This window comes from Bufo bufo, chromosome 9 (genome assembly GCF_905171765.1).
Source record: "Bufo bufo chromosome 9, aBufBuf1.1, whole genome shotgun sequence".
Taxonomy (NCBI): domain Eukaryota; kingdom Metazoa; phylum Chordata; class Amphibia; order Anura; family Bufonidae; genus Bufo; species Bufo bufo.
In genome coordinates, this window is record NC_053397.1 from 205641126 (window position 1) to 205654670 (window position 13545).

General features: G+C 46.1%; 1 protein-coding gene across 1 annotated transcript; it reads left to right on the top strand.

The window, feature by feature from the left end:
- Window positions 1–1171: 1171 nt before the first annotated feature.
- BCL10 (BCL10 immune signaling adaptor) lies at window positions 1172–7521 on the top strand. Its single transcript, XM_040407917.1, has 3 exons — window positions 1172–1508; window positions 3676–3964; window positions 6282–7521. Exons 1-3 carry the CDS (start codon window positions 1461–1463, stop codon window positions 6614–6616), a joined length of 672 nt encoding a protein of 223 aa, XP_040263851.1. The 5' UTR covers window positions 1172–1460; the 3' UTR covers window positions 6617–7521.
- Window positions 7522–13545: the final 6024 nt, after the last annotated feature.

Sequence of the window (13545 nt, forward strand, 5' to 3'; positions counted from 1 at the left end):
GGCTGAGACATGTCCCTATATATCCCAGCTAGAGCACCCTCAGCTCTGCTGGATGAAGAGAGCAGAAACTACAGCCAAACTCCAGAGTTCCAAGAAGAAAGCATCCCCTGAGAATCCATCTGTGAGATAAGTCCAGAGTCCTAGGAGAAGCCAATTCCTCCTCAGCTAGTCTGTCCCCACACAGAAGTTACAGATAAGTGCAGAAGCTAATCCTACCAAGCAGACGTTTATCCTGCAAGCTCCACATTTAAAGTAGAAGTACTCATTCCTGCCAATCATTGCCGAAACCTGCTGGGACCAAGAGACCAAAGCTGTATACTGTTTGGAGGTAAATTATTTCAAGTAAAGCAACGTTTGAACTTCTTCTAAAGGTCTGGACATCATTTATTCTGCAAAGTTCCTCTATTAATCCTACTATCACTACACTCAAATTTATTGCAAGTGAGCCAGGAGCCCGGCCGTACCCAGGTAGGGAGACACCGTGACACAATTACCACAAAACAATAGAGACGTTATAGGCCATTACACCACTCTGGCATTCCTTATCTGGGACATGCGTTATAACACCTTGGAAGGGCCCTTGGATAATACCCTGCGCACGCTGCAATTGGCGTCACGACTAATACAGAATATTATCCCCCCCGTACCTGGACACTGAACTTCCACTGAACTTCTAGAGCCACTTTTAGTTCCGAGTCCGCCCCTGATTCAGTAACGTGCCATGACTAAGGATTTGTATATCCAAAACGCGCAAGCTAAGTTTATGCTTCTAATGGATCAGCGTTCAGACTGTTTTTAAAAAAATTCTACAATAAAGATGACGTTTTACTTGAAGTCACCGGCGCGCTGGATTTGGTTTCCTGCATCAGAGAGTGTAAATATGGTAGGCGTTTTTTGTGACCCTTTAAAGAAAAAATCCCCAGAAAACCCCTTTAAAGACCAAATTACTGTTCATTACAGGGTTTATGGACTGGTTTAACAAGCAACTCTTCTAAACAGGTGAACCCTGTGCAACCTTCGGGGTTGTTTTGCACAGTCCTGGTTTTTTCCGAGGTGTCCGACGCTGGAGATTCCCGCTCTGACTGTGACGACACCTGTCGTTCAGGGTTTCGGCTCTGCAAAGCTTTGGAAAAAAACGCAGCCACCAGTCAGATACGTGTCAGAGGAATTCAGGAAATGAGAGAAGGCACGTCACAGCGGAGCAAAGAGGAAGGACTGGGTTAAAACAAATCATCGACAACCTCGCTGGCAGGAAGCACACAGTAACCTGCTCGCTGAGACTCGTCCCTTTGTAACAGGAAGCACGGCAGGTTACTAGAGAAAAGTCTGCAAAGGAAACCGGGCGAGGTGGTGCACGGGCAAAAAACGCTCTGAGCTTGTGGTTTCACCTTAGCACTCTCACTGCACTACAGACTATAGACACATCACAAGCTGGGGGGGGCCCTTCAGGTGCACCCAAGATGACGCCCCAACTGAACGAAGATGTCATGGCAGATATTAAGAAAGAAGTAAGTACCGAAAGGCAGAGTATTCAATGGTGGTGATCGGTGACATGGACCTGATTTGTGGCAGGTGGATTCCCTCTTGAACAGACTATACTGATCTAAGACCGGGGTTTGGGGCAGGACCATCTGAAGGTCAGGAAGCTGGAGAGACGTTACTCACATTATGTCTGTATATTTCTGCCAGAAGCAGACGGGTTATAATCCGACTTTTGTCTGAAGGAAACTGCTCCGGGTGTGTGAATATACGCTTACGCTAGGAATCCCCCTCCTCAGTCTATATCCCAGTCCAAAGGGGCCCATACACCTTCAATAACGGTCCGAACACACCTCTGGCTGACAGCTATTCCTCCAGATGCCTCCATACACATGCGCCCCGTGCCTGGCGAAGCATGCGTGTGTGCTGATGGGGGCGAGGGGAATAAGACGCTGCCAGGCACCCCAATGGGCGGCTTATCTCCCCCAGAGAACAGAAGAATCTGGTGCTGATGTTCAACAAGCCCATTCCCTCACAAGAGGCCCCCATACACATAAGGCTACTTTCACACTGGCGTTTGGTGCGGATCCGTCATGTATCTGCACAGACGCATCCGTTCAGATAATACAACCGCATGCATCCGTTCAGAACGGATCCGTTTGTGTTATCTTTAACATGGCCAAAACAGATCCGTCTTGAACACTATTGAAAGTCAATGGGGGATGGATCCGTTTTTTTATTGTGCCATATTGTGTGTCAGGACGGATCCGTTTGGCTCAGTTTCGTCAGACAGACACCTAAATGCAGGCAGCGTTTTGGTGTCCGCCTCCAAAGCGGAATGGAGACGGAACGGAGGCAAACTGATGCATTCTGAGCGGATCCTTATCTATTCAGAATGCATTAGGGCAAAACAGATCCGTTTTAGACCGCTTGTGAGAGCCCTGAACGGATCTCACAAACGGAAACCAAAACGCCAGTGTCAAAGTGGCCTAATATCAGCAGAGCCTGCCAAAATCACAAAGTTCAGCTGATTTTACTCTAATGTGTATCGGGGCCTTAAATCGCTTCTAAGGGATTTAATTTTTTAAATCCCCCCCTCCTCAGCAGGATCTGTGAAAAGGTCTACACTAACCTGCTCCCCACCACTCCGGTCTGGCTCTGTGTCTGTCTCCACCAGACTTCCAGTTCCGGTTACTGCACTGATGGGCCAATGTGTGCCGCTGCAGCCAACGACAGGCCTAAGCGGTGAAGTCCCCTCCAGCGGCACGTAACTGCTGGATCACATGCCACTTGGAGATGTGTCACCATTGAGGCCAGTTATTGGCTGCAGTCGTACACATGACAACATCCATGCAGGCCAGTTACATGTGAAGACAGCCAGGGAGTCTGACCGCAACGTCAGGGAGCCAGTGAGTATACATCTTTTTACAGGTCTTTCTGGAAGGGGTGGAAGCATTCACATCTTGGACAACACCCATATAAAGGGGCAATAATCTGTTTTTTTCAGTGTCTCCACATCATGAACATGTCGTTTTCAGTATTCATGATATCCGGTGGTGAGCTTAAAGGGGTTGTCTCGTGACAGAACAAAAACAAAGACAAAAACATCAAAATTGGGGGTCACATACGACATGAAACGAGCAATGAGTGTGGACTGGTTTTTACCCTTTAAACCCTATACGGGGATCTGGTCTTCACTGCAGGCTAGCGCGAAGCACTGAAGGATCAGGCACTATTTGTAGTCAGAAACTGCAGAGTTTGCACGTATCTGTGAAACTGGTCTGAGGTCAGGACAGGCTGCAATGGTTCAGTAGAGTAGTTAGGCTATAGTGAGGGCAGCGGACATCCAATAGTTAAAGAACAGGCAGAGGTACAGTACACGGGCAGACAACCAGCTAAGGACACCTTCGCTGCAACACTAGGAACTTTAAAGCTCAGGCAAAAGGGAGGAACAAACAGCCCAGTATAAATAGGAGACCTGATCAGCACTTTAGTCAGCAGCTGGATAGAAAGCAAGAGGGAAAGATTAACTCTAGCAGTACTGCAGACAAGTTCACTTAGCATTAGACCCAATACACACAGGGTGAGTGGAGCAACCCCATCCCTGCCTAGCCCTACAAGCAGCAACCAGGCCACCATCTGGACAAGTTCTCCGGTAATTGCATCCCCTGTCATTATATAATTTGTCTCTTGTAGGCCACTGAACGCTTACGACCCTATTTATGTGAAAAGCTGATTGCGGAAAGACACTTTGATTACCTGCGCTCAAAAATGATACTGAACAAAGAGGACACAGAAGAAATTTTATGCCAAACAACAAGTCGGAAAAGAGCTGGAGAAATGCTGGATCGACTGGCCAAAAATCCAAAAGGGCTCGATGCTTTAATCGAATCCATTCGACAACAAAGGACACAGGACTTTCTTATCGAAAAAATAACCGACGAGGTGCTACGAGTGAAAAACTCATGGCTGGACTCCTGCAAAGGTAATCTGAGCATCTCCACGGTGAAGGACATTGCAAAGCTCATCGAGGCGGTGGCAGGTCTTCTTCTTAGAAGGATGAGTTTAGTGGGGTGTCTGTTACTGTACCCTTATTGCAGGTGCTATCTGGAATTTTGCAGCACACTTAAAGGGTCTTTCACAAGTAGAGATGATCTGGCAGATTATCAGGAATGAAGCAGATGTTCCCAATAATTGCCTAATCATCGGTGGAGATGAGGGCCGCATTTAGATGTATGTGAACAAGTGATCGATATAGTGATCGCTTGTCTCCATAGAAAACCATTGTTCCTGCGCAGCAGATCGTTATTTATACACCACAACCTGATTTACAGAAACAATAATTTTCGTTGCTGCCTGAATGACGTGATCGATTATCGAGAACGAGCCTTTATACAAGCAATCTGCCCGATCATCTGTACATGTATAAGGACCCTTAAGGCGCATGAAGACGGGCCGAGGAGCAGCCGATTCTCAGGAAGGAAGCAATCCTTCCCGGCAGTCGCTGCTCGTTAAGTGGAGGTGAAGTGCTGCATTTACATTACATTTACATGCAGAGATCCCCTCCACATACAAAATGTTCCTAGGCAGCAGAGTACTGTTTAGACCGCACGATCTGCTGCCCAGGAACGATGATTGAGGTGTCCGCACCTCCGATCATTTCATCCGATGAATGAGCGAAACGCAGCACCTTTACATAGGCCGATTATCAGGAACGAGAGTTTGTAGGAATGTTTGTTCCCAATAATCAGCCTGTATATTGGGTTGTGTAAATCAAAGGAGTCTGAGAAGATGGAAGCAGATTGTCTTGGAGAGGACAATGTAGTCACTGATTGCTATACCAAAACAGCAGCTCGGTGAAAAAAGTACAGTTTGGATGGCAGAACTGACGATTAGTCGTAAAGAGGTTGCTTGAGATCTTGTTATTGATGGCCTATCCTCATATTTGATCTGTGGAGGATTCGACGACCCGCACATCCGCCAATCTGCTATTTGGTTGGCGCTCCAGAGCCAGAAGTCGACACCAGAACCACACAGCTTCTTCAATGGCAGCAGTGCTGCAGTAATCGGTGCTGTAAATTACACATTGGACGGAGCTGTGTCGTTCCGGGACCGGAGTTACAGCAAAACCCCCACCTGATCTGATATTGATTACCTTTTTCTGAGGATAGACCATCAAAATCCTATAGAAAAGCTTATGAAAAATATGCCACAAAAAATCTGAAATACCCAATCTCTGTGTATTGAAAAAAAAAAGCCCAAAAAATGGTTGTGTATGTAGGCGTTACAATATTTTACTACAGACGTATTTGAACAAACATACTGCGTAAAACGCATCAAAACGATGTGTGGGGGTCCGATCTCTGAGTCCTCTGGGGACCGCAGCGTTCTGCTGAATCAGCACGATGGCCCCTTCAATTCCTAGAGGTCAGAACCCCACTAACCATGACGTGATGACAAATCCTAGAACAAATCATGTTAAAAAGAGTTTTCTGGGACCCAGCCCCCAGTTTAATCATCATATCTTTCCTGCAGAAAGTTTTCAATATACTTACCATCTTGAAGTTGCGTGGATCGGCTGCTCTAGAACCACCTCCGAAAATCCTTCATCCGGCAACATCACATAATTTACCAGCTTTACAGCTTGAACTACAGACGGGGACGTGACTACTGCAGGAGGGGAGGTGCTGCGGATGCCGGGGCCAGAGCTATTCGGCTCCGTGGCTCATGTGCAGATAAGGTGGATCTGCGCATGAGCCAGAGAGAGGAATAGTTGCAGTAGTGACCTCATGTCCAGGCCAGAAACCTGGTAAAGGACGCGAGATTGATGGATGTAGGAATTCCAGATTGACCGGGTTTCAGAGTGGCCGATCACCACAACTTTAAGTTTAAGTATATTAGAAAGTTTCTACTGCAGTCAAGATATGATTCATTAAGGTGGGGTGCTGGGCCCCAGAAAACCCCTTTATGTAACATAGTAACATAGTACATAAGGCCGAAAAAAGACATTTGTCCATCCAGTTCGGCCTGTTATCCTGCAAGTTGATCCAGAGGAAGACAAAAAAAAAACTGTGATGTAGAAGCCAATTTTCCCCACTTTAGGGGAATAAAAAATTCCTTCCCGACTCCAATCAGACAATCAGAATAACTCCCTGGATCAACGACCCCTCTCTAGTAGCTATAGCCTGTAATATTATTACACTCCAGAAATACATCCAGGCCCCTCTTGAATTCCTCATCACTATATCCTGTATGCTACAAACTTTTCATTTAGCCCTCGAACTACATTTTGTGTCTTGCAGATTGCTGCTTGGACCACTCCCCGACATCCAATGGATTAAGCACTGCTGATGAAAAACTGGCGTCGCCCCAAATGGAATCCACAATTCTCTACCACCCTGAAGGCGAGCCCAGTCTCCCCCATTGTTTTAGTTCCCCCCCTACACTGAGAGGTCCATCTACTGTCGAGAACAAATCAAAGAACAGCAACTTCTCCAACAAGTTCCCCAAGCCCGGAGAGCTCGGAGCGCCCCCACTTCCCATCCTTCCTCCAGGGGAGCCCGTGGAGACCTGTGCGTGTTCTACCATCGACAGCCAGTTTCTTCCTCTGAGGTCCAGTTCTCCTTTCAATCCATGATCCCACAATATATACTGTGCCCTTATGTCACCAGGTAGCATCGGATTCATGTTCTGCACAGCTCTGGTCACTGAATGGTGGAGTAATTGACAGAAGAAAACATCATGGACACGTACAGTAATTTTTTGTGGACTTGATTTGTCACCTGGAGTACAAAGCTTTCCTTTCCGGTTTCCCATTGTATGGGGTTGGACTGAATGGGATGGGGATAGAGGGATACTTACTTGTCTTCTACTTCGTGGTATTGCTACTAGCAGGAAGCTAATGCTGCTACTATGGGGCTAATATTGAAAACTGTCCTGGTGCTGTTTAAACCCCCTGCCCCCAAAATAGTAGCCAACTACCAGGAGGAAGGTCCAACCAAAGTCACATCTACCTCTAGTTAGAATGGGTTGGTTGGACTTGTATGGCATATCCACAGGATATCCTATAAATGCCTAATAGAATGTGAAGAATGGGGGGGGGGGGGATAGTGCACGGTTGCTTAGCTATTTACAAAATTGCCATATAACTGATAGAGCTGCGCATGTGCCCGGCCACCTCTATACTGGTTATCCGAGTGAATGCGGCGGGTAAAAGGATTCCCTTTTATCCATACGGGTGCGGGTCCCAGAGGTGGGACCCACATTTATCAGACATTTATGGCACATCCTGTGGATAATACTTCATTACTGCTCCAATGGTCATAGCAAAGGATTTAAAACATTACTGGTGGTTCTCAAATTTTTGGCAGGATCCACTGACACTTTCCTGTGTATACATCACGGGAGAATGGGACTGGACGGATTGGGCGTTTACTTGTCTGATCTCACCCCAGTGGTTGGCAGGTGCCAACCGTACAGAGGTCAAGACGAAGACTGACAAAGGAAGAGAAGGCAGCACACACTATGGGGGACCTTTATTATCCCCTGGCACCAAAAAGGAACACAGTTTGAAGAACACAAAATTACTCAACTTTTAGGGGGTTTGGAACCCACCGCGAAGCAGGGTGGGAAGGGGGCGGTGAAGGGCTGGTGCTGCTTGCAATTTTTCTACATATTTGGGCGAAGCATAGCAGGTACAGTGCTGCCCATAATTATTCATACCCCTGGCAAATTTTGACTTAGTTACTTTTATTCAACCAGCAAGTAATTTTTTGACGGGAAATGACATAGGGGTCTCCCAAAAGATAATAAGACGATGTACAAGAGGCATTATTGTGGGGGAAAAAAATCTCAGCTTTTATTTACATTTGAGCAAAAAATACAAGATGTTCCGCACTGTCGAAAATTTCAGAGGACGTGGTCGGAAGCCAAAAGTGACACCGGTGCTGGCCAGGAGGATAGTTAGGTGAAAAAGAATCCAAGGATCACCACCAAGGCCATCCTGGTGAATCTGGGCTCTGCTGGTGGCAATGTCTCAAGGCAGACAATCCAACGGACACTGCACACTGCTGGGTTCCACGGATGCAGACCAAGGAGGACGCCACTTCTCCAGATAAGGCACACAAAAGCTCGCTTGGCCTTTGCAAAAGCTCATCTGGACAAAGAAGAAGACTGCTGGTCTTCTGTGTTATGGTCAAATGAAACAAAAATTTTATTGTTTGGTCACAATGATGTTTCCTTAATTTGGCGTAAAAAAGGAGAAGCCTTCAACCCAAAGAACACCATCCCCACTGTCAAACATGGTGGTGGGAACCTAATGCTTTGGGGGTGTTTTTCAGCCAATGGACCAGGGAACCTAATCACAGTAAACGGCACCATGAAAAAAGAGCAATACATGAGGATTCTCAACGACAACATCAGGCAGTCTGCAGAGAAACTTGGCCTTGGGCAACAGTGGACATTTCAGCATAACAATGACCCAAAACACACAGCAAAAGTGCTGAAGAAATGGTTAGCGGACAACAACATTAATGTTTTGGAGCGGCCCAGCCAGAGTCCAGACTTGAATCCAATTGAGAATCTGTGGAGGGAGCTAAAGACCAGGGTGATGGCAAGAAGACCCTCCAACCTGAAAGATTTGGAGCTCATTGCTAAAGATGAATGGGCAAAAATACCTGTGGAGACATGCAAAAAGCTGGTCTGCAATTATAGGAAGCGTTAGATTGCTGTAATGGCCAATAAAGGCTTTTTTATTGATTATTGAGAAGGGTAGGAATAATTTTGGACTGGACACTTTTTGCTCAAATGTAAATAAAAGCTGAGAAATGTTTTTTTTCTCCACAATAATGCCTCTTGTACATCGTCCTATTATCTTTTGGGAGACACCTATGTCATTTCCCGTCAAAAAACTACTTGCTGGTTGAATAAAAGTAACTTCAAGTCAAGATTTGCCAGGGGGATGAATAATTATGGGCAGCACTGTAGGTGGCGTTGCAGACTGGGAACTTAAAAGTGGCCCTAGAAACAAACTAAAAGTGGCCCCATGTTGTAGGTGGGTCCAAACTGACAGAAGGCGGGACAACAAGAGTAGGCAGGGCCAACACAAATACTGCTGCCCACCCCACACTAGGGACGGGAATACAGTTGAATTCACGCTCCTACATTAATTAATGCTGAGAGTATCAGATCTTTATATACTCAGCTGGCGGCCATGAGGAGGCCTTGGGCGGCCCCCTGGGCATCAGCCCACCAGGTAATTTACCTGTAGGGTCTATAGACCATCCATTCTGGTTGCAGGAAACTGGCATAGATTATAGTGAATGACTACACTAGCTCCCTTGCTGGTGTAGATTTCCATTTTGGCGCATAGACCTGCACCACAATTATTGAGAGGTGTGTGCCTCCTGATATTTGTGGTGCATCTGGTGCCAGTGGTGGACAGGCTAAGACCGGCGTGGAACTGATGCAACCAATTGTATTGCTCCAATTCATCGAACAAAATAAAGCAACTTTGATAAGCATTGGAAATATCCTACTGTTTTCAGTATACAGCTCCTATGCAGTCCTATGTTTCTCAAACCTGTTTGCAGTCCACTCCTGCAGGAATGTGTTAAGCTACATTCACAAGAGTGAACCAATCAAAGTCTATGGGACTATTCACATTGCCGTTTCTTTAACGGCCATTGAATAGCAGTCAATTCCTATTTTGGGCCGTTTTCATGGCCAGACGGACCCCATTGAACCCAATGGGCCCATTTTTAATGGCCATATAGAACAGGAGTGCACCCATCTAACTGCCGTCAGGTCCTTCCAGTTCCCACCAGTGTAATGCGGGTGTCAGTGCATTCAAGTGGATGAGGTATTTTTTTTTGCATCCAGCAAAATTGGTGCCGCTATGGGGGGGGGGGGCCTTATTTATACTGGGGGCCTTTTTATATTAGGGGAACACTATTGGGGGACATTTTATATACAGAGGTGCACTATTAGGGGGGGTTTTATATACGAGGTGGTACTTTTATATACAGGGGGCACTGTGGGGAGCCTTATATATACTGGGGTTACTATGGGGGGGGGGCATTATAGATATTGGGGGCACTAGAGAGCAGCCATTATAGATACTGGGGCACTGTGGGGTTATATTGGGGGCACTGCAGGGGTTGAGGTGCTAAGAAAACTAAACTATGAAATTTGTTTGTTTTTCATGGCAGTTTTTTTTATCAATTCTCTTTTTATTTAAAACCAAAAATAGTAACAATTTACATGAAGCAAATTGGAAAAGCATAAGACACAAAATGTTGAGATAAGTATAAGAATACAAAAATGCACTGTAAGTTGAACAGGAGTACAGACTGGTCATATCGCAAAATATACCTCTAATCTAAATTGGGGAGTCCAATAACATTAGTTCAGAATGAAGTTGATGAGAGGTTTTACAAACATATCAGGTACTGTATGTGACCAGCGGCAAAGGGTGGGGGGTCACTTCAGAAAAGATGCTTCTCACGTTAATAGCGTCATTTTCTCTTGAGGTGTATCTTACAAGGCCTAGATAAGGGTCTCTGAACAAGATTGTCTTGAGAATCGAGTTTCTAATATGGGTCTGTGTGATAGGAAGGCGAGAAAAGGTATAGGAGTTTTGAATGGTTCTGGTAATTTTTGGGAAAATATCAAGTTGTGGAAAGTGGGGTATACCTATGTTAATCAAATTTTAGGAATGTTTTCCACGGTCCCCATGACTTCTGGAACTTCGGGTGGGTGTGGGTCCCGGTCTCCCAATGGGCAAGCTCCTCAAACCGGTACATCTGGTCCTCCACTTTCTCTATCCAATCTGTTATAGTTGGGGCTGTATTGCTCTTCCAAAAGTATGGAATCAGTAACCGTGCTGCTGTGATGAGCATGGTAGGGAGATTATTGTTAGAAGTAGTGATTGACTACATTTATCGACGACATCTATTTTGCCGATATACCGATAACGAATCGGGTACACAGATCGCGCTGCTGACAGCGCTCTCCGTGTTCCCTCAGCAGCACAGGGGAGAAGGAAGCAGTGTCTCCCTCCACCCTGTGCTGCTGCTGCCGCCAATGGGAGGAGAGAAGGGGAGGGGCTATGGCCACTGCGCCACCAATGAAGATAACTCTCTCATTAATTCATATAGAGGAGGCGGGAGCTGGCTGCAGAATCACATAGCCGGCTCCCGACTATGACAAGTAACTGCGATCTGCGGTAGTTAACCCCTCAGGTGCGGCACCTGAGGGGTTAACTGCCGCGGATCGCAGCTACAGCTCATAGAGGTCGGGAGCCGGCTATGTGATTCTGCAGCCAGCTCCCGCCCCCCCCCCAAACCCCAGAATTAAAACATTGGTGGCGCAGTGCGCTCCCCCCCGACCCCAGTATGAATCATTGGTGGCGCAGTGCGCCCCCCCGACCCCAGTATGAATCATTGGTGGCGCAGTGTGCCCCCGCCCCCCAACCCCAGTATGAATCATTGGTGGTGCAGTGCGCCCCCCCCCAACTCCAGTATTAAAGACATTGGTGGCGCAGTACGCCCCCCAGTATTAATCATTGGTGGCAGTGGCCACAGGGTCCCCTCCTCCTCAGTGGCAGTTCCGATCGGAGCCCCAGCAGTGTAAGCCTGGGTCTCCAATCGGTTACCATGGCAGCCAGGACGCTATTGAAGTCCTGGCTGCCATGGTAATCTCCCTGCTGCTGTGTGCACAGAGCAGCAGGGACAGTGTGAAGTCCTATTCACCCTGATAGAGATCTATCAGGAAGAATAGGACAAGGATTCTAGTCCCTAAGGGGGCTAATAGTGAAAAAAAAAAACCACCAAAATATTAATTAGAAATGAAAAAGAAAGATTTACAAAAAAAAACGTTAACAATAAACATATTAATTTTCAGCAGATTTGTGTATGAATTCTTTTTTTTTTTCAAAAAATTAAAATTCACAGAATATCGGTATAAATTATCGGCTATCGGTATCGGCCCTAAAAAAAATCTATATCGGTCGATCCCTAGTTAGAAGGTTTGAGAGTTTCGTTTGGACACCATAGTAGAATCAACTTAGGGTCTAAAGTGAGTTTGGTATGGCAGATTTGTGAGATCTTAAAGCTAATCTCTAGCCAGAGAGGGGATATGCGAGGGCAAAGCCACCAGATGTGGGAAACGGAACCCACATCTCCAACAATGGGCTGGGATTTCCGGATTTATCCTATGAAGGAATTCTGGAGTTTTATACCACCTTGTCAAAAGTTTATATGAGTTTTCTTGTATTTTGATGCATCTATTAAAGCTTTAGCAAGTATAAAGGCCTTTTCTGTGAGGTTGATCTCGAGCTCCTTCTCCCATGCCTCTAGGAAGTAGAGCACTGGACAGAGATAGTCTATATGACGGTGAGAGAAGCTTCCTGGGCAATTGTGTCGCTTTTAATTGGTTCTCTAACCAGGATAAGGTTCAATTATTAATCATGGGTATAGAGATGCGCCTGATATGTCTGTGGAAGTCTAATAGGTGTATGAATGACGCTTTTTGAACTCTAGGGAGGAAAGGAAAAGGTAATCAGAAGATCTCACATGGAAGTGATAGGTGAGGTCAATGCATGATGGGTTTAAAGTGCGCCAGACATTGTAACCCCTAGAGTTCTCAACACCCCTCGGAGCCGACCTAATTGTTAGTAAGAGAGGTAAGTACGTTTAGAGGAGTAATCTAGGTCAGGTTCCATAGGAGTATTAAAATATCCCCCCAGCACAACAATTCCTTCTTTCAAGGAGGAGAGCATCCTAAGGGTCCGGACGAGCCACGGAATTTGTCCCTTATTGGGAGCATAGAGGTTCGCTAATGTAACCGGCGAGCCTGCTATAGTCCCTTTAAATCATAAGGTAGCGACCATCTGGGTCAGCGATGGTGGCAGTAAGCTTAAATGGGAGTTGTTTGTGTATGACAATACTGGCAGATGTAAATGTGCTATGGAACCATCGAGAGAATCGTCTAGGAGGCAGTTTTGGTACCTTACCCAATTTGAAGTGGGTTTCCTGAAAAAAGAAAATTGATGATCGGTCTTTGTGTAGTAGTTTAAGTACCTGGGAACGCTTTCGTGGCTCGTTCAGACCTCACTCTACAATAGATACCATAATATTAATGACAGTATTACTGCAGCAGCTTTGGGGTCCCCCCCAAGGGAAAGGGTTTATAGAGAGAAAAGGGATAGTGCAGGCAGAAACTGGGGGTAGCGTGGGTTAGAGGTGGGACAGTACAAGATAACTCAGAATGTGTGGTGGTCAACCACATGAAGTGAAACAAACGCTCTACAAGGCTTCTGGAGTGTACCTGGGCACCCACGCATTTCTCATCTGCGGGGGAGCTCTCCAGAGGGGGGTCCCAAAGAGCACCTGGAGGTTTTTGTGAATTCTTCAGGGTATGGGTTAGACCAAAATAGGTGGGATACTAGCTGAACCCTTTTTAAGATAAAACATGGTAATAAGCAACAATAGATCTTAATCTAAGCTAATTATCGGCATAGAAATCTTTTAGAGGAACTCAAAGGGAAAAGAAAAAAAGGAATATAAT

What these genes read in the sequence shown, in the direction of transcription:
- BCL10 (XM_040407917.1), top strand. Translation starts at nt 1,461, where the DNA reads ATGACGCCCCAACTGAACGAAGATGTCATGGCAGATATTAAGAAAGAA. An exon ending in TGGCAGATATTAAGAAAGAA is followed by an intron (nt 1,509 to 3,675) that starts GTAAGTACCGAA and finishes TGTCTCTTGTAG; the next exon opens with GCCACTGAACGCTTACGACC. An exon ending in ATGGCTGGACTCCTGCAAAG is followed by an intron (nt 3,965 to 6,281) that starts GTAATCTGAGCA and finishes TGTGTCTTGCAG; the next exon opens with ATTGCTGCTTGGACCACTCC.